General features: G+C 48.3%; 1 protein-coding gene across 2 annotated transcripts in view; it reads right to left on the bottom strand.

The window, feature by feature from the left end:
• The window catches only part of IFNAR1 (interferon alpha and beta receptor subunit 1), a 36,507-nt gene extending 26,473 nt beyond the window's left edge, over positions 1-10,034 (bottom strand). The window contains exons 1-2 of one of the 2 annotated variants that reach the window (XM_045006811.1): positions 9,861-10,034; positions 1,269-1,392 (exon numbers count right to left, since the gene is read on the bottom strand). In XM_045006811.1, coding sequence (XP_044862746.1) covers positions 1,269-1,392; positions 9,861-9,927 — 191 coding nt within the window. In that variant the 5' untranslated portion in view covers positions 9,928-10,034. The remainder of the gene's footprint in view (positions 1-1,268; positions 1,393-9,860) is intronic. The other variant, XM_045006818.1, reaches the window with a different exon arrangement.
• Between the last annotated feature and the right edge of the window lie 10,614 nt (positions 10,035-20,648).

Here is a 20,648-nt window from a genome sequence, read left to right as displayed (position 1 = left end):
GTCAATTGAATAAGCAGGTTGACCAGAGAATGAAGGGGCTTGGCACCTGCACCATGAAGAACAAGAAACAGGAGAGAGGAACTTTTCCTAGGTTTATTTTTCAAATACGTTTCAAAGGTTTTCTAGATTATAAAAGGAAAGAAAGGGGACTCCTTTGTGCATCCATCACTTAAGAGACAAAAAGGGGCCAAACACACTTGGAATCTGAAAGGTAGATCCCCCAACAACATGGGTTGAGGATGCTGAAAATGGACTGTAGGTGAGAAATTGCCTGAGACCAGGATTGTAATTTGTTAAATTATAGACACTAGGAAGCGTGTTTTATTTGTTTTACTTGTATTCTTTTCTATTTATATTATCTGTTTAGTGTCACTTAAATCTCTGTTCATTACATAAAACTAAAATTAAATTTATTAATCACATCAGTGCTGTTATATTAAAGTGAAGTGTGCAATCTCAGCTGAGCCAACAGACTGGTGCGTAGTCTGTCTTTTTTGAGACAGCACACTTGGTATTTCTGTGGGCACCAAGTGACAGGGTCTGGATGCTGTAGGGGAATGGTTTTCTAGGGGGTTAGGAACTGGGATTCTCTGCATTTTACCCCTCAGCAAGGGAGAGTTTTGCTGGAGCTTAAACTGTGTGTCAGCTCCCTGCCACATCAGTCTATCGGCTTCACCAGCATACACCTTGAGACTCTGCTAAGTCTTAACCTTGCCTTGCAGGTAACAGTGGCTTATGGTTCTGGATACCCCAAGTGTTGCAACAAACATGCATAGTCTACTGAGGACTACTGCACCAGCCAGAGTCACAACAGTTGATGATGTTGACTAGGCACTGTGTAGTGAAATTCCCCTAAAATGCTTGTAGATTCCCAAATTTAGCAGTTCACACTTTGGGACAGCCTGGGTGTAAGGATGCACTGCTAGAAGGCCAGGACTCCCAAAGCTCCGTGAATTAAAGAAGATTAGCACCACTTCAAAACACTAACATCAGTGTTTTGAAACTCTTGTAACCAAAAACAGTTACAATGTTAAAAACGTGGCTATATGCTCAAACTATACACAGTGATGAAAAGAAGCGCACAAACCACTATAAAAGCATCACTTTTCTTGGATCACCAGTGTGCTCTTCTGCTTATTTTAAAGAATTTTTATACCAATAAACAAACAAACCGCAGTGGTGGGTTTTTATTTTGTTTTTTCCCCTTCTTACCTTCTGTAGAAATGGATGTCAAATAATTTTGGCTCACAGTAAAATAGTAAGCTTACCGTTGGTATTGAGCTGAAAATGTCACACTGAAGTCATTCTCACTACCCCAGCTCCATCTTAGAGTGAAATTTGTGTTTACAACATCGACTTGAACATTCTGAGGGCTCGTCAGATTCATCTGGCCTACAAAAATGTTGGGGCAGGGAGAGGGGGAGAGACAGGAAGAGGTTGGGGAAAATGTTATTGTACACAAAGTTTAAGGATGTGTGACATCAGTTCCACAACAGTAATCTTTACATGTTAAAAATTAAAATAGAATACCAAGTTTAGTACAGTTAAAAAGTACTCAAGCCTATTGAAATAGCAAGATAATTCACGGCTTCTTAGCCTGTTACAGAGGAGAAATCTCTATTAATTGGGATTCATTTTTTTCTCTTTTTATACAGAGTTTCAAGACTTAGTGCATGGAAGAATTCACTGGTTCTGAATGCATGTCAGCCAAAGCATTTAAAAAGCAAGTGCAGTGCCAGCTTTCAACACTTGGATCTCTGGGCAGAAGCTCTACTAGATGTGCCTCTGCTGCTTTCTACCATTCCACAGCTGTAAAATGGACCCAGAAGATCTATGAGCTTTCTCCCTGCTACAATATACTTTGAGATGCAATCACCACAAAGACTTCTCCACACAGTATGACCCTGGGATTCCTTTGCAGCAATGCAACATTTCCTCTTGAGCAAGAGTAGCGCAGATTAGTCTCCTCCATAAAAAGGGTAAAAATGCATCAAGACACAAACAAGAATGAGCAGAGACTGAAGATGGACCAATACTTTGCATCTTTTTATTTCAGGAGGTTGGAGATGGTGAGGAAATGGGAATCAGTCTTGAACAGATTTTTTTGTTATTTTGAAGAAAGGAAAATAGTGGCAGGCAAAGGGAAGACACACTTATTGTGTGTGCGTAAGAGTGGCGATAAACAAAATGAAACTTGCAGGCTTTCTATTTTATTTGTTTTATACATAACATATGGTAACTCTTCAGACAGCAACTATCCCACTTTTTTAATAAAATATTCCTTTAAGAAATGGAAGGAAAGACTGTTACCTAATTCTATAGTGCAAGGCAGGGATCGGCAACCTTTGGTACATGGCCCGCCAGGATAAGCCCCCTGGCTAGCCGGGCCGGTTTGTTTATCTGCCGCATCCTCAGGTTCAGCCAATCGCAGCTCTCACTGGCCGCAGTTCACCGCTCCAGGCCAATGGGGTCTGCGGGAAGCGGCAGCCAGCACATCCCTCGGCCTGTGCTTCTTCCCGCAGCCCCCATTGGCCTGGAGCGGTGAACCGCGGCCAGTGGGAGCCGCGATCAGCCAAACCTGCGGACGCAGGAGGTAAACAAACCGGCCCGGCCCACCAGGGGGCTTACCCTGGCGTGCCGCGTGCCAAAGGTTGCCGATCCCTGGTGCAGAGCATGCATGGCACAAGAACATACCACCCTGCCAGTACACAGGAAGTAGAGGATTTCCAGAAAGCTGCCTCCATTTTCAGATGTCAAAAAAAAGAAGTTGCATAGTTGATGAGATAAAAATCTAATCTGTTTTCAGATCAAAACTTAAGTGTTTCCACTCTGAAGGGTGAGTGTGTAAAAATGGCTCCTTTTTCCTCAGCTGATCTGTACTCTGTATGTATGCAAGATCATATGAGCACAATTTTGTGAAAAAGATCACATTTTTTACTACTGTCTGCTCTGAAAAAGTAACATAACAGAGAATGAAAGATTATTTTTTTACTCATGTAACATTACAGTGGTTAAATAAATTCCATTTGCAAGACCACTTTTGCAACATCATTGTCTTTGAATTATGCAACCCTCAGTGAAAGGAATAGGGTAGCAGAGGTTTAACTATGGGCATTAATTGAAGTCAATGGGGTCACAGGTGTAATAGAGGGCAGCAGCTGAACTGAATATTTATTACTGGTAATGACCTGTGAGCCAAAAAGAACGTAGTCTTGACTTTTGACTTGGCTTCCAAGCTTAGACTGCAGGGGCTGACAGGAAGGGCAGGGAATAGGTAGGGGGAGACACAAACTGAGCAATTCTGAGCTGGAATTCACTGAAGCAGTAAATCAGGAATCTCAAAAAAATTCTCAGCCACTTTTCAGAATAGAAATACACTTTAAGTTTCTAATGGGATATCAGTAATAAAGCTTAGTTTAATATACAAATATTGATTGTATCCCTTTTACTTTGTTATAACAATTTTTAAAATCTATTTTAGAAAACATGCTTGTCCAATGTAACACTCATAAGTTCAACCAAGTATCCCACAAGAAAAATCTGCCAAATTATTATTTTATTTTTTTAAAGGGAGGAGGGTGCTAAAGATGTCAAGTGCTATCAGCAGAAAAGTGTTAGCTCCTGGGGCCATAATTCATGAGATCACAGGAATTGGAGAGAAAGAAGTTCAGTGACCCTTCATGGACTATATCAGTGGTTCTCAAAGTTTTGTACAGGTGATCTCTTTCACACAGCAAGCCTCTGAGAGCAACCCCCCTTTTAGATTAAAAACACTTTTTTATATATTTAACACTATTATAAATGATGGAGGCAAAGCAGGGTTTGGGGTGGAGGCTGACAGCTCACAACCGCCCATGTAATAACCTCGTGACCCCGAATCTGAGAATCCCTGGACTATATCTAAGAAATTCTGCAACACATTCAAACTCACCACTCTTTTCAGTTAACCATATACAGTATGCTAAGAAGCTTATGTTGTATGATGATCAGGAAGGAAGAAAAGGAGGAAATAACGTTCTTACTAATCAAACATCTGTCTAGCAGAGCAGCTCCAGCCACAAACATATGCTCTTACTTTAGCTAGACACCATGTTATGGCAAAGACTAGTTACAGTGGAAGAGGAAAAACTGTAGCTAAAGAGTGACTGGATATTTCCAGGGCCAGAGAGCAGAGGTGTAAAAAGGGAGGGCTATTTATGATTTGGGTGAAAAGAACAACATGAAATTTAGCATATTGTTTTCTTCAACAAAAGCATTCACGTTCTAACACTATAAAGGTTTTACTTTTTAAAAAAATAAAAGCATTGTCTATTTTAACACAAGCAGATTAAAGTGGCTCATGTGATCTTTAAAGGGACATTGTCAACTTTAATGTTTTTAAATGATTATTTTAAAAAAATCCAGTTTCTGATAGAGCACTCTTTATTTTTCAAAATTATTCTCCTCTTAATGTTTACAATTTTTTTTCAGCTAAGGTGAAAATGATCAAAACCTCAAATTATGTAAACACATACACATTTAGCCTCGTGCACATGAGTAGTTCCATTGAATTCACAACTAACTCAACTGGATACTCCTGGTGTGAAGTTAAATATAAATGTGAATGTTTGCAGGACTAGGAGCTAGCTGGCTATCCAAGAGAATCAGTAAAACTAACTATACACAGTGCTGTCAAATGCAAAACTAAATAGAAAAAATGTTTCATTGACTTTTTACTTATAAGTTACTCCCTAAGATTACTATAACGGTAGGTGGTACAAAACTCCAGACAGAAGTGTGATTTTGAAGTTGGCCATGTCCTTTTGACTTCAAAGGAACTGCCACTTATCTCACTCCATTTGTACATATGTACACATGGAAAGTCCCCAAACTCAGGGCCGCCCAGAGGATTCAGGAGGCCTGGGGTCTTCGGCGGCAGGGGGCCCCCGCCGCTGAATTGCCGAAGACCTGGCACTTCGGCGGCGGATCCCGGAGCGGAAGGACCCCCCTGCCGCCAAATTGCTGCTGAAAACCCGGAGCAGAAGAAGCTCCGGGGGCCTGGGCCCTGAGAGAGTTTTCTGGGGCCCCCGGAGCGAGTGAAGGACCCTGCTCCAGGGCCCCCGAAAAACTCTTGTGGGGGCCCCTGCGGGACCTGGGGCAAATTGCCCCACTTGCCCTCCCCCTCTGGGCAGCCCTGCCCAAACCATGCGCCCTTAAGTTCACTTCAGAGAAATCCTCAAAGCACTTTCATAACAAACATTTATTTGAGGGTTCCCTTTTGTTCTCTCACACACAAATAGTTTATTTCACTGGAAAATATTACAGTCATACATTAACACATCATGGAAAAGAAACTTCAGACAACCACAAGAAACTATTTTCACATCTAAAGTTATCTTGTGTTTGTTTTCAGTCTCAGCCCCAGTTTTAAAGGTTATTTCATCTATTCATAGGACGACTAAAGAGTTTATCTTTGTAAAAGACGACACACACAAGATTGAGTGTGTCACCAAACACAAGTGTAGCAGTAATCTCTAAGGAATGTCACTGGTGGCCAGCTCCCCAGATAGGCAGACCACCCTTGTACACCCCTTTCCATATGCCTCTTTCCCCTCTTAACACCCAATGAAACACACATCCTTTCCCATAAACTCCAACTCTTTCAGTAAAGACCTGAGAATTCCCATTTCTTTTCTCCACTGCAACAGAGATACACTCACAAATGCCAACAATAGTTGTACACTAAAATAAATGTAAGAAAAAATAATAGTATTTTGTGTGATCAAGACGTTTTTTGTTTTTTATTTCAAACTCTGAGTTGTATCTGTCTTTATTAATATCACTTTTTACATTAATATTGTGAACAAGTGGAAGAACATGAAAGTGCTCAGTGTCCCTATATGAACACTAGCTGAGAGTTATTTTACAATAAGAATAGCCAATAAAGTATACAGACAGGAGTGCCAAATCATTAAAGGGGGGGGGGGGGGAGAGAAAGCTGTCAGTCTCAGTCCTAATTCAAACAGATTGATAATTCACATGATGATTATCACTCTGCATTACATAACCATCCACGGTTGCATGGATTTTTTTTTAAATCCCTTCATCTGCTCAATCTATATTCAAATATTCCCTTGTGATAAAATAATATAGCCAGCCCTATGTTAAAGTGCACTAGGAAACCTTTAATGAGCCCCAGCAGGGTCTACACGGACCAAGATGCTGGTGTGCAATATGTTAGTGTGGTTCAGAAACTGCACACTATAGTGTGCATTACCCCGCCATGCACACAAGCCCTTGCCTGAACACAATTCAAAAGCCCTCTTAGAGCACATCTACCCCAGGAAAAATGGAGTTGTTTTTACAAGGTGATACCTAGCACACGATAGCTGACACGTCATAAAACATGAGTGCAGACCAAGCAATCTGTAGCTTTACCTTGATGTAGCTGGCTACAGTGAACAGGGGGATGGAGGAGTCAAGGATGTCTCCAATGGGGCTTGTGTTACTGGTTTACAGTGGACAGAGAATCATAGGGCTTGTCTACACAAGGACACTCAAGAAAAATCAATCTGAATTCAAGTGTGAATTTGAAGTGCATAAGTTAAACCACATTAAACCCCAGTGTGGTTGCCCTCAATGAGAACTGAAGTAGCCTTAATTCAGTTTATGCACTGGTATTGTAGACATGTTGATGTCAGGATATTAGAGAGACAAGATGGGTGAGGTAATATCTTTTACTGGATCAACTTCTGTTGGTGAGAGACACAAGCTTTTGAGCTTATACAGAGCTCTTCTTCAGGTCTGGGAAAGGTACTACATTGCCAAGTTGTCCACAAAACTTTTGTCTTTCATGGGTGCTTAAAAAAGCTTCTCCCGAAAGATAAAAGTTTTGCCGCAGCAAGTGGCAGTGTGAACGCAGCTTTGTCAGCAGGAGCGCTCTCCTGCCGACAAACTGAATGCCACTTGCAGGGGTGGAAGTATTTTGATGGCAAAGGTGATGACAAAGTGTCACTAAAATTTGGCTTGCGTAAACACCCTTTTTTGGCAAGGCTGTGTCGACACAGCCCTGTCGCTAAAAGCTGCATGGTGTAGACAAGCCCTCAGAGTGGCACAGCAAAATACAAGAGGAAACAGATTGTTCAGCATAGGTAGTCACCACATATCTCAAGGGACCATTCAAGGTGAAGTGGCCTGTTAACAACTCTCCAGTCCTAAGGGGAAAAAGGAACTAAGTTACCACCTATCATCCCACAATGGAACCTATATGGGGTATCAAACAATTACAACTCATACTTCAATCTTTCCTGAACCTCCTCTTCTGGCCTTCAAACATCCTCTCCCCAGCAACACACACACACACACACCTCATCAGAAGCAAGTTCTCAGCAGATCAGGACACATCAACTCAAAGCAGCACCAGTCCCTGCCAGAACAACAGATGCAAAACCTGCAGACATCTCTCTACTGGTACAATGACCAACAACCTCGACAACGCTCCTTTCAAGATCCATGGGTCCCATACATGCCTATCACATGTGATGTACCTCATCCAGTGCACTAAATACCCAAACAACAACTACGTGGGTGAAATCAGACAATCACTACACTCTCGAATGAACTCACACAGAAAATAAGACAAAAATACCACATCACCCTGTGGGTGCACACTTTTCACAAAGTGATCACTCCATATCTGACCTCTCTGTCCTCATTCTCAAAGGAAACCTACACAACACCTTCAAAAGACAAGCCTGGGAGCTTAAATTTAGAACGTTGCTAAACATTAAAAATCATCGACTGTACAGGGCCACTGGATTTATGGCTTATTACAAAATTCAGTAACCTGCTAACCTTCCCACTCCAGCATCTTTCCTCCCTTCCTTCCCCACCATGACTGCTCCATCTTGTAATTAAGTGTGACACTGAGTACCTGTCCCAGACCAGAAGAGCTCTGTGTAAGCTTGTCTATCTCACCAAAATTAATTGGTCCAATAAAACATATTACCTCACCCACCTTGTGTCACAGAGCCCGGCCTACACAACAGGACTAGGTCAACGTAAGTTGCTTTGTGTTGACCTAGCTGTGAAAGTGTTTTCACTTAAATTTGGCTCCTGCCAATGCAAGTGCCTCTTTACTCCAATATAGTAACACCACCTCCCTGAGCAGTGTGGCATCACGGTCGATGTAATCAGAGGCGACACTTAACTCTTGATAATGGGCTGGGCATAATTTAAAGGTTGTTGGGGGCACATGTCCGCCTCACGCCTCGCCTCTGGGCCCTTTCCCACTCCTCCTGTGCCCAGGGGCAGCTCTAGCAATTGCGCCGCCCCAAGCAGGGCAGCACGCCGCAGGGGACGCTCTGGCGGTCGCCGATCCCGCGGCTCCGGTGGACCTCCTGCAGACGTGCCTGCGGAGGGTCTGCTGGTCTCGCGGCTCCGGTGGAGCATCCGCAGGCACGCCTGCGGGAGGTCCACCCGAACCGCGGGACCAGCGGACCCTCCACAGGCATGCCTGTGGCAGGTCCACTGGAGTCGCGGGATAACCGGACCCTCCACAGGCACGCCTGCGGCAGATCCACCGGAACCGCCTGCCGCCCACCTGGCGGCAGGCTGCCCCAAACGCGCGCTTGGCGCGCTGGGGTCTAGAGCCGGCCCTGCCTGTGCCTCCCACAACCGCTCCAAGCTGGCACCAACTTGTCTCCACTCTCATTACAGCTCCTTCCTCACTTCTCCCATTGCCTCCCTGCTGCGGGCAGAGGCTCCAGCCACCTACTGCCAAGCATCGGTAACTGCAGCTGTGGGTGAGGAAGGGATGGGATGCAGTGGGCTTCCCTGTGCTCCCTCTGGCGGAGCTGTGATGCCCACCCAGCAGGGGCAGCTCTAGGCATTTTGCCGCCCCAAGCACGGCAGGCAGGCTGCCTTCGGCGGCTTGCCTGTGGAGGGTCCGCTGGTCCCGTGGCTTCGGCGGACCTCCCGCAGGCAGGACCAGCGGAGCCTCTGCAGGCAAGCCGCCGAAGGCAGCCTGCCTGCTGCCCTCGCGGTGCCGGCAGAGTGCCCCCCGCGGTGTGCCGCCTCAAGCATGCGCTTGGCGTGCTGGGGCCTGGAGCCGCCCAGACTCTCCTCGCTGCCCCAGGCACCTCCTAGCAGGGCTCAGCAGGAGCACTAGGTGCTGGTGCCTCTCCTAAGCATGTCACTTCACTTCAGCCACACTCAGCCCAACGCCTATCCTGGCAAAAATCTGGGGGTTGTTTGAGCCCGCTCCCCCAACACGTCACCTCGGGATGTAATTAGGGTCAAGGCAGCCTCAGTGTAGACACAGGGTTGCTCACCTCTATGGTTACAGGCTTTCAGGAGCTACCCCGCAATTTCCCCACACTGACAATACAATGATACACAGGCTCCTGGTGAAGACCCTCACCGCCCACACAAAGGGCCAAGGCTGCACACACACACACACACACACACGATTTAATAACTGCGCTGGCTGTACGCCGACAGAAGCGAGGTGCTCAATCCTGTAGTGTAGACACAGCCTGATTCGGTTTAGTTTAATTCACTCCCCAATGAACGGCACGGACCCACATTGCGGCCCCTGTCACGCTAAATAAAAGGCACCGCAGGGCAGTTTAAGGAACCCACTTTAACAGCCCGTTGGGCCCATCGCTCCTGGCGCCCGGGGCCGCCCTGTTTCTCCGCTTCTATGGGGGCTGCTCCCGCTGGCGGCCCGGGGCGGGGCGCGGCAGACCCAGCCCGGCCAGGCAGAGCCGGGGGGGCTCTGAGGCCGCAGGCTGGACACGCGGCTACGGCGGGCGCAGATCGGCCGGGCGGGGGCGCCGCAGACCCCACAACCCGCCCCCCGGCGAAGCCGCCGCGCTCACCTGCACCGAGGGGCGCCGGCCCCAGCAGCAGCAGCAGCGGGAGCAGCAGCAGCTCCGGCGGCGCCATCCTCCCGCGGGGGCTCCAGCGAGCGGGCTCGTGCTGCCGTCGGCCGCGCGCCTCGCGCCACCGCCCGAACGCCCCGGTCTCGCGCAGCGCAGCGCAGACGCCTCCGGGCTTCAGCGAAGCAGCGACGCTTCCCAGAAACCCGGGCAGCGCCAGCGCGAGAGCCGGCGGGGGTGGTGTGGGGAGTGACGTCATAGCCCCCCCCCCGCCCTCGCCGCCAGCTGCCGCGGTCGCGCGCCCCAGCCGGCAGCTGTGTTTGTGTGTGTGGTTCCTGCCCACGGACAGCGTGAAAACAGGCCTGGCCGGGCTCATTTCTAGGTCTGTGCAGTTTCCAGCGGAATGCCCCCACCTCAGCCTGGTCCGGGCCTCGGAGGGCAGCTGCAATGCAAATAACATGGGGCAGATTGGCCCAACCGCGGGCACTAGGTGTTTTATTGCAAACCCATCACAGTAATTAATATGTGAGAGTGTAATTTCTCAGGGGGAAGGAGGAGAAGCTGCCCCCGCCCATTTCATTACACCAATCGTTATTTCTGTTGCTAGCGCCTTGGGGCCCCAGCTGAGGTTTATGGCCCTACTGTGAGGGCTTGGCTACACTTGAGAGTTGCAGCACTGGTGGTGGCTTTACAGCACTGCAACTTACTCCCCGTCCACACTGGCAAGGCACATACAGCGCTGCATGCACTCCACCTCGGCAAGGGGAATAACGACTATAGCGCTGCTCTTGCAGCGCTGGGGTGCCAGTGTAAACTGATTAATCTTACTATGCTATAACTGACCACCAGAACCTTCCCATAATGCTTTTTAAGTAAAAATGCCTCTCTTTGTTTTGTTGTGAACTCAGGGCTCCCCCCCCAGCTGCTTATCTAAAAAACAAACAGCTCCTGTTGAGCAGAAGCAGGGAGGGGGGATCACCTAGTGTTTGCTTGAGGAGAGAAGCAGCGTGTCCATTTTGGAGCAGCTGCTTATCTGGTCTGAAGGCTATTTGCATTTAGTGAATGAGAGAGAGGTGGGGGAAGGGGTGGAAACTTTTAAAATGATTGAAGGTTGGTGCTGTGTATCTTCAAGTCCTTAGAATTTTTTTCTTTTTCTTTTCAGGGACAGGAACCATGTTTATTTCACGTGACACTGACTTACACTGGTCGATTGAACTTGCAAGGCAGGGAGCTGACACAGTGTCAGCTCCAAAAATCCACTCTCTCTTCTGTCTCCCCCACGCTCCTTGTCACACTCCACCGCACCACTCCCAACACTGCTGCAAATGTGGCCACACTGCAGCGCTGGTAGCTGTCAGTGTGGCCACACTGCAGCGCCTTCCCTACACAGCTGTATGAAGACAGCTTTAACTCCCAGCGCTGTACAGCTGCAAGTGTAGCCAAACCCACAGTCACAGTCTGTGACAAACTCAGAACAAAAAGATGCTCCTTCCCTGTCCTGAAGAACGTAATGCATCTCCTAAATGTGGGTATTTTACTCAACTGGATTGTGTTTCCTTTAAGAAGAGATTTAAAATGCACCTGATTTATTTTTAAAATTATATTTAATTTTTTTTTTACAGAGAATGAGGATGCTGAATTGGAGAAATGCCTCCCTTGTTCAACATCTTCATTAACGATCTGGATGATGGGATGGATTGCACCCTCAGCAAGTAGGCAGATGACACTAAGCTGGGGGGTGAGGTAGATACACTGAAGGGTGACCTAGAGAAATTGGAGGATTGGGCCAAAAGAAATCTGATGAGGTTCAACAAGGACAAGTGCAGAGTCCTGCACTTAGGACGGAAGAATCCCATGCACTGCTACAGGCTGGGAACCAATGAGCTAAGTGGCTGTTCTGCAGAAAAGGACCTGGGGATTACAGTGTACAGGAAGCTGGATATGAGTCAGCAGTGTGCCCTTGTTGCCAAGATGGTTAACGGCATATTTGGCTGCATTAGTAGGAGCATTGCCAGCAGATCGAGGGAAGTGATTATTCCCCTCTATTTGGCACTGGTAAGGCCACATCTGGAGTATTGCATCCAGTTTTGGGCCTCCCACTACAGAATGGATGTAGACAAATTGGAGAGAGTCCAGCGGAGGGCAATGAAAATGATTAGGGAGCTGGGGCACATGATTTATGAGGAGAGGCTAGGAGAACTGGGCTTATTTAGTCTGCAGAAGAGTGAGGAGTGATTTGATAGCAGCTTTCAACTACCGGAAGGGGGTGTGGGTTCCAAAGAGGATGGAGCTTGGCTGTTCTCAGTGATGGCAGATGACAGAACAAGGAGCAATGGTCTCAAGTTGCAGTGGGGGAGGTCTAGGTTGGATATTAGGAAAAACTATTTCACTAGGAGTGTAGTGAAGCACTGGAATGAGTTTCCAAGGGAGGTGGTGGAATCTCCCTTCTTAGAGGTTTTAAAGGCCTGGCTTGACAAAGCCCTGGCTGGGATGATTTAGTCCCGAGTATAGGACACACTTTTTTCCCCTAATGTAAGTCTTTAAACTAGGGGTGCGGCCTATAATCGGGATGTTGCCAAAAAAAAACCAATAAAAATACTTTAAATCCCAGCCGCGGCCGGGAACCAGAGGGCTCTGGGCCGCCGGCAGCCGCGGGGAGCCCAGAGCCCCCCAAATCCCAGCCGCGGCCGGGAATCAGAGGGCTCCGGGCTGCCCGCCGCGGCAGGGAGCCCAGAGCCCCCCAAATCCACGGCTGGGACTCAAAAGGCTCCGGGCCCCCCACGGCCGCAGGCAGCCCAGAGCCCTCCGATCCCCGGCCGCGGCTGGGATCCAAAGGGCCCTGGGCTGCCCGCAGCCGCGGGGAGCCCAGAGCCCTTTAAATCCCAGAGCGGCAAAGCAGGGAAAAAAAATTAAAAACACAGTGCGGCTAGAGCGGGGGGAGGGGGGACGACAAAAACCTGCGCGGCTGAAACTGCAAAGTGTGTGTGTGGGGGGGAAAACAACAACAAAAAAACTCGGTGCGGCCGGAGCAGTAAAGCGGCAGCAGGGGTGGGGGGAATAAAAACAAAAACGGTGCAGCTGAAGCGGGAAAGCAGGTGGAAAAAACAAACAAACCGGCAGCACGGCTGGAGCGGTAAAGCGGGGTGGGGGGGACAAAAAAACCGTGCGGCTGGAATGGCAAAGCAGGGGAGAGAAAAAACCTGCAGCACAGCCGGAGCAGTAAAGCAGGGGGGAGAAAAAAAAAACAACCCACGGCTGGAGCGGCAAAGGGGGGGACGAGGGGGACAACGGCGCGGCTGGCAAAGCAGGGGAAAAAACAAAACAAAAAACCCTACAGGGCGGCCGGACCTAGGGTGCAGGGGGACTCCCTGTGCTACAGAGTGCGCGCCTGGTCTAGTGGGGGGGAGGGAGAGGGAGGCGGCCAGGGGGAGGGGGGGAGAGAAGGGGAGCGGCCAGCGCTTCAGCGGGGAGCTCACCCCACAGCCCCGATTGCCATGCTGTCTTCCGGGAGGGCTCCGCGCTGCTCCGGTCGGCAGGGAGGGAAGGACGTGGGCTGCCCTGCGGAGTTTGCTGCAGGGCGCTCCCCTCCTCAGCACCCTACAAGGCAGCCAGAGCAGCAAACAAAACCAAAAAAAAAAAGCAGCCGTGCCGCCCTAGGATTGGGCGGAATGCCGCCCCCTAGAATCTGCCGCCTCAAGCACCAGCTTGCTCAGCTGGTGCCTGGAGGCGGCCCTGGCTGGAGAAGCCCACAAGTTACCGGTATGACATCCCTGTGAGGCATCCGTAGCTCCCCATGCTGACTTTGGAGCATTACGTCCCTGTGAGGTATCCATAGCTCTGCACGCTGACTTTGGAGCCAAGGGCGTTTGTTTACTTTTACCGGTATTATCTTGGGAGGATATGGTATATGGTGAGGAGGGGGTTGTGTGATGAATAAGGGGGCTGAGGGGAGGTTGTTAATAGGGTGAGTAGTGGGCACTGTGTGAGGGAGAGGGAGAGGTAGGCTGAGAGAATAAGGAGGTCTCTTCCAACCCTAATCTTCTCTGATTGTATTCGATGATTGGGTGTGTCAAGTTTTATTTGTAAAGATCTTAGAGATCAGGTACTTGCATGAAAGGCAGCACTACAGAATTTAGGATTAACATACAAACCCCAACTAAATCAGATGTTTAATTTGAGATTTAGCTACAGCCGGGGTCTCATCCTTCCAGCACTATGCAGGGAGAGCTCCTGTAAACCTCTATGCAGGGGCGGCTCCAGGCCCCAGCATGCCAAGCATGTGCTTGGGGCGGCATGCCACGGGGGGCACTCTGCTGGTCGCTGGGAGGGCGGCAGGCAGGGCTCCGGTAGACCTCCCGCAGGTGGACTACCTCCCCGAGCCGGGCACGCCTGCGGGAGGTCCACCGGAGCCGAGGGACCAGCGACCGGCAGAGTGCCCCCCGTGGCGTGCTGCCGTGCTTGGGGCGGAGAAATGTCTAAAGCCGCCCCTGCCTCTATGGAGTTTTTTCTACCTGAGGATCAGGCTGTACTTGGAACTTTCAATGCATATCTACACATACAGCGCTGCAATTTGTCTGGTGAAGAAACTGTATGTCCTGTCAGCCTAATAAAACCACCTCCATTAGGGTTGCTAACTTTCTAATCCCTGAAAACTGAATACCGCCTCTTCATCCACCTGTTACCCCCCTCCATCCCTTGCTCTCCACCCCTGCCCCTGCTGCTGTACCTGGACTGGGAGGAGCTGATGTGGAGCCTGCTCACCTGCCCAATCAGGGCACAGCAGGGCATGGCCAGGGTCAGTCCTTGGAGCAAGGGGCTGGGGTGGGGAAATCAGGGCACAGCAGAGCAGGCGGGAGGGTCAGTCCTTGGAGTGAGGGGCTGTGGTGAGGAAATCGGGGCACAGCAGGGCAGGGGGAGGGGTCCATCCCTGGAGCCAAGGGTGGGGTGGGGAAGTCGGGGCACAGTAGGGGGAAGGGTCCATCCCTGAAGCGAGGAGCTGGGGAGGGGAAATCAGGGCCAGTGGGGCAGGGGGAGGGTCTGTCCCTGGAGCCAGGGACTGGGGAGGGGAAACTGGGGCACAGCGGGGTGGGGGGAGGGTCCGTCCCTGGAGCTGGGGAGGGGAAATTGGGGCACAGCGGAGCAGGGGGGTCCCCAGAGCAAGGGGCTGGGGGAATTGAGGCACAGCAGGGTGGCGGGTTAAGACAGGTTACACCCCCCCCTCCAGATGGCACCGGTACCCACTTTGGAGGCTGGTCTGGGAGCCAGCCAGTTCTCTCTGTCAGGCTCGGGGGTGGGAAGAGCAGCATCTGCTAAGCGGAGCCGCTCCTCCATGCTCCAGCAGCAGCTGTTGCTCTTCCCACCCCCCAGCAGCGGATGCTGGCTACTGTAAGTCACCAGACTTTCAGCGTCCAGTCAGCTGTGCTGACCGGACGCTATCAGTTTCCCTTTTTGACCAGAGGTTCCAGTCAAAAACTGGACACCTGGCAACCCTAAGTCCTCCGTGAGTGCAGAAGCTATGTTGGCAGAAGCTCTTCCGCCGACATAGCACTGTCCACACCGGTGCTTATGTCTGTGTAATTAATGTTGCTCAAGCTCAAGGGAGTAGTTTATTCACATCCCTGAAGGACATAAATTCTGCTGACATAAGCTATAATGTAAACAGCTTCAGTCAATGACAGAAAAGCCTGTTGACAGGATAGCTTGTTTAAAATTGTTATTAGTAAGACTTTGTAGTTATTTGAAAACTTATTTTATTTACCTCTTACTTCTGTTTAACTTTCTTCCCATGTCTAAAGAAAATTCTAAACCAAGGTTTGAAAGAGATGAAACTCCAGTTTATATATATACAAAAGTCAGGAATCATCAAGAAGTTTCTAACAAAATCAGACCTATACAGTTCAAATTCACTTTCTTTGGGACCCAACAACCAGTTAAAAAAAAATCAATTTAGCCCAATGACTGTGTCATTCTTTAGGTTATGTGGAGAAAGCCCCTTTTTGTTCACGTTGGTGATTCATGCACTTTAACATCCACAGTGGTATCCTGGAACATGCTTTCTGCAGATGATTTAGTGCTGGGAGAAGGGCAGGAAGATGGCAAAGAAAAAGTGGAAGAAGATTGAGAGAAATGGAGACACATACTTGAAAAAAATGTCATGAAAACCAGCCAAAATAAAACAGAGTATATGGTCTCTAGATTCAGTAAATTGCAGGAAGATAACAAAATATAAGTCTGGGGGATGAGCCACTACCAAAGATACAGAAGTTAAAGTACCTAGGGTTTGATAATTTGAGATAATGGTGAACTCGATGAACCTATTAGCAGAGCAGGAAAGGCGTGGACTAAATGGAGATAAGTAAGTGGAGTAATCTGCATTAGGAGAATGTCCATCAAATTGAAAAGTAAGATCTTCAAGACATTAATTAGGCCTGCACTTTTGTACGGTTCTGAATGCTGGGCACTGAGGAGAAGATCTTGAATATAGAGGAAATGAAAATGTTAAGATGGGTGCTTGGTGTTATAAAAATGGACAATGTTTGGAATGAACAAATTAGGGGGAATGTGAAGGTGGTACAAATGATAGAAAAGCTGAGGGGATCCAAGCTTCAGTGTTGTGGCATGTAAAAAGAATATTGGAAGACTATATAGGAAACGGGGTGTTACATTTAAGCCTGGTCTACTTTACAAAGTTAGGTTGACATAAGTCGCCTTGAGTTGACCTTTGTGCATGTGTCTATACTCAAATGCCTCCAACTGACATAAGTGCCCTCTTATGGTAACACAGTAAAACCACCACCTCAATGTGTAGCCATGGTCGATCGACTGGGGCAGGTAGACACTGTGTGACCTGTGCTGACCCTAACAGTCCTCCTGCAGCTGTCCCACAATGCTTGACAGTGACTGCTCTGGGCACCATTATGAATTCCACTGCCCAGGGGTCATGGTGACTGGAAGCCCCCCCCCCCCCCCGGCTAAAGCCCTGCCCCCCACGTGCATTTTTGAAATGCCTTTTCCTGATTGTCCACCTTGGGGAGCACACCTAACAGCAGTCTTTTGGTGCGTGCAACTTCCAACTGACCATGCTAGCTCCACGGACTAGGTGCGGTACAGTCTGGAATAGACAGTAGGTATTAGATCTCCTTCACCTGTGAGGAGAAGAGGCTATGGAAGCACAGCTATGGACCAGCCACAGAAATGTGGACACCTATGAACAGATTGCCGGCAAAGGAGCATGACAGAGATCTGCAGCTGTGCAATGTGAAAGTGAAGGAATTGCATCAGTCACACCACAAAACCCAGGAACACAACAATCAATCTGTGCTGAGGTGCAGACCTGCTGCTTTTACAAGTTGCAGGCCATACTTGGCAGAGACCCCACCAGCACCCTGCAGACAATTGTGGACTAGATACCTCAAAGGAGCCCAAGACCAAGACCCTTGCTGTGAACAGCAAGGAGATGGAAGCAGAGGAGGGAGATGCAGCAGGGGGCTCCAGCGGTACCACAAGCCAGGACCTGTTCAAGACTATGCTACAGTCTAGCCAGTCCTGTCAGCCATGCATGGAGGAGCCCAATGAAGGGGAAGGGACCTTGAGTATGTGTGTACATGTGTTTTTCCTTCCAATTATTAAATTTAAAGATGTTGCCTGGCCCATCCCCAAGCTACCAAGACATAGGTATTGACTTTTCATTGTTTTATTCATACGAGGAGAGGTAGTGGTACAACAAACAGAGGTAGAGATCGTATCTGCTTTTCATTCCCCTGTTGGGTTAGGCGGCGGGTGAGGAAGGGAAGGGGAGCATGCGGAGCACTTTGTTTATGTTCATAGGGATGTTTCTTGTATCCTCTTGAGAAATCTGTATAAAACTTTCACGGAGGTACTCTGCAATCCTCTCCTTAAGGTTTCTAGGGATGGCTGTCTTTTCTTCCTTTGTAGTAGGACACTTTCCCACACCACTATGGGATGAATTTGGCTGGCACCATTGCAGTAAACAGACTGGCAGCATTTGGGCATGAGCTGCTTTAGGATGCCAGTAGCAGCTATGCTCTCTTTGGCTTTGTTACCCTCAGGAGTGAAATATCAGCTAAAACTACAAGCAGTGGTGGAAAATAGTGCCAATATTCAGTGCACTGCCATATATTCATACCCATAGTTTAGGGATTGAAATTTTATTGTTTTGTGCAACTGTCAAGGTTCCTGCCCCACTCTGAACTTTAGGGTACAGATGTGGGGACCTGCATGGACACTTCTAAGCTTAATTACTAGCTTAGATCTGGTAACACTGCCACCATCCAGAAATTTTAGTGTCTGGATCACTTTCTGTCCTCCCAAAACCTTCCCCTGCCTGGGCAGCCTTGAGAGGCTTTTTCACCAACTTCCTGGTGAACACCGATCCAACCCCTTGGATCTTAACACAAGGAGAATTTAACCAACCCCCCTTCCATCCCCCACCAATTCCTGGTGAGTCCAGATCCAATCCCCTTGGATCTTAACACAAAGAAAAAATCAATCAGGTTCTTAAAAAGAAAGCTTTTAATTAAAGAAAGAAAGGTAAAAATTATCTCTGTAAAATCAGGATGGAAAATACTTTACAGGGTAATCAGATTTATATAGCCCAGAGGAACCCCCCTTTAGCCTTAGGTTCAAAGTTACAGCAAACAGAGGTAAAATCCTCTCAGCAAAAAAGGAACATTTACAAGTCGAGAAAACAAAAATAAGACTAACACGCCTTGCCTGGCTATTACTTACAAGTTTGAAACATGAGAGACTGATTCAGAAAGATTTGGAGAGCCTGGATTAATGTCTGGTCCCGATTAGTCCCAAGAGCGAACAACCCCCAAAACAAAGAGCATAAACAAAAGACTTCCCTCTACCAAGATTTGAAAGTATCTTGTCCCCTTATTGGTCCTCTGGTCAGGTGTCAGCCAGGTTTACTGAGCTTCTTAACCCTTTACAGGTAAAAGAGACATTAACCCTTAACTATCTGTTTATGACAGCAACTGAAATTCCTTCCTTCCCCCTCACCTTACTCCTAGTGGTTATACTACGTGTCTGGGGTTGTGGAGTGGTGCTGTGCAGAGACACGCCAAAGCTGAAATGCCAATAAATATGTCTTATTAAAAGTTTTTATGGGAGTAAGGGAAGGGAGTTTTGAAATATATCTTTCCCTTTCTGTTGTGACTGTAAATCCAGTGATTCATCTGTCTGTTTTTATCAGCTGCTGTTGCTATTGTGGCCTTGAGGGGAGTGCCCTCCACATCCACAGAATGCCTGACACTGATGAGGAAAAAGAAGAGGACATAATCAGTGAGATTCCACAAGCCAATGCTGCATCAGACTGTGAACAGTGGTCCTGAAAGGCAAATATGACTGATAGCATGGAGAAAGACAGGTGAAAGGCCCAGGCATCTCACCAAGAAAAGGAGAGATAAATGCGCAAGAACATAATGGGTCTTCTTGGGCAGCAAACACAGATGCTGCAGATCCCCGTTGACCCAAAGGACCACCCTTTTCAGTCCTTGGAGAACTCCTTGCTAATAACTCTCCAATATACCATGTGGCATCACAAGGTATATCTGTACCCCCACGCTTCCACTCTAGGGGACAGCAAAGAAAACCACAGCTTCACATACAGAGACCTTTGAGAACCACGGTTGTTGCCTATGTAGTCACAACAGACTACAATTGTGAACTGAAATGGACAGAAATGTTTGCAGTCTTTCCAATTTTAAAATCCCATTTCATTCATTTATGTTAAAAGTTTGTTGTTTTTTGCACAAGTTTTGCCACTCAATAAATTTGTTTTTGGAGAATAAAATGTTATCTTTATTCATTGGGATAGCTCAGTGGTTTGAGCATTGGCCTGTTAAACCCAGGGTTGTAAGTTCAATCCTTGAGGGGGCCACTTAGGGAACTGGGGTAAAAATCTGTCTGGCGATTGGTCCTGCTTTGAGCAGAGGGTTGGACTAGATGACCTGCTGAGGTCCCTTCCAACCCTGGTATTCTATTATCTCATTCAGAGCATGTTATTGCAGAACACTTAGTGGTATTAAAAGCACAAAATGTCAGGAAGTAGAGTCTGCAGCACAGCCCATCTCCAGACAATGTAACATGCACAGCTGACCTGTAATAGGCTGCCTGTTTGGCTACACTGACTCGTCGGTTGGAAGAGGCAGCAGACCAGCTCTTAAGCACAGCTACAGCAACTGTTCAGTGGCTGCTCAAAACATTTGCCCACAGCTGTTAGAGCTCCTGTGCCTGCTTGTTCCTGCCTTGGCCCCAGTCCTGCTCCTGCCTTGCCTCTCTCCAGGTAACCTGGTTCTGACTCTTGGCTCCAATTTCTGACCTCTGACATTGGTTCCGACTCTTGGCTCTAGTATCTGCTCTCTGACTCCAGTTCTGACCCTGGCCACCAACTCCTGGCTCTGGCTGTGACCTCTGGCATCTGGCCTTTGACTCTGGCTCTCACCCTAGGCTCCAACTCCTGCTCTGACCATTAGGCCTGATTCCTGCTTTGACCACTAGGTATGGCCATCCACCTCCCTGTCTCTGACACACAGTACTTGTAAATGTACAGGGGACATCACATGACTCATGTTCAGGAACACATACACAGTCATGTTTATAAATGTACAGTAAGCACTACACAATTCCTACCTGCACCCTAGCTCCAGAACCAGAGAACAGTCCAGCACAGAACACTCTGTGGCTAAGCATTAAGGTGCTCCTTCAAAGCCTCTCTCAACTGCACAGCTCCATGCTGAGCTCCTCTAATGGCCCTTGTGTCTG

This window comes from Mauremys mutica, chromosome 1, assembly GCF_020497125.1.
Source record: "Mauremys mutica isolate MM-2020 ecotype Southern chromosome 1, ASM2049712v1, whole genome shotgun sequence".
Taxonomy (NCBI): Eukaryota; Metazoa; Chordata; order Testudines; family Geoemydidae; genus Mauremys; species Mauremys mutica.
This window is presented reverse-complemented; position numbering and strand designations above follow the sequence as displayed.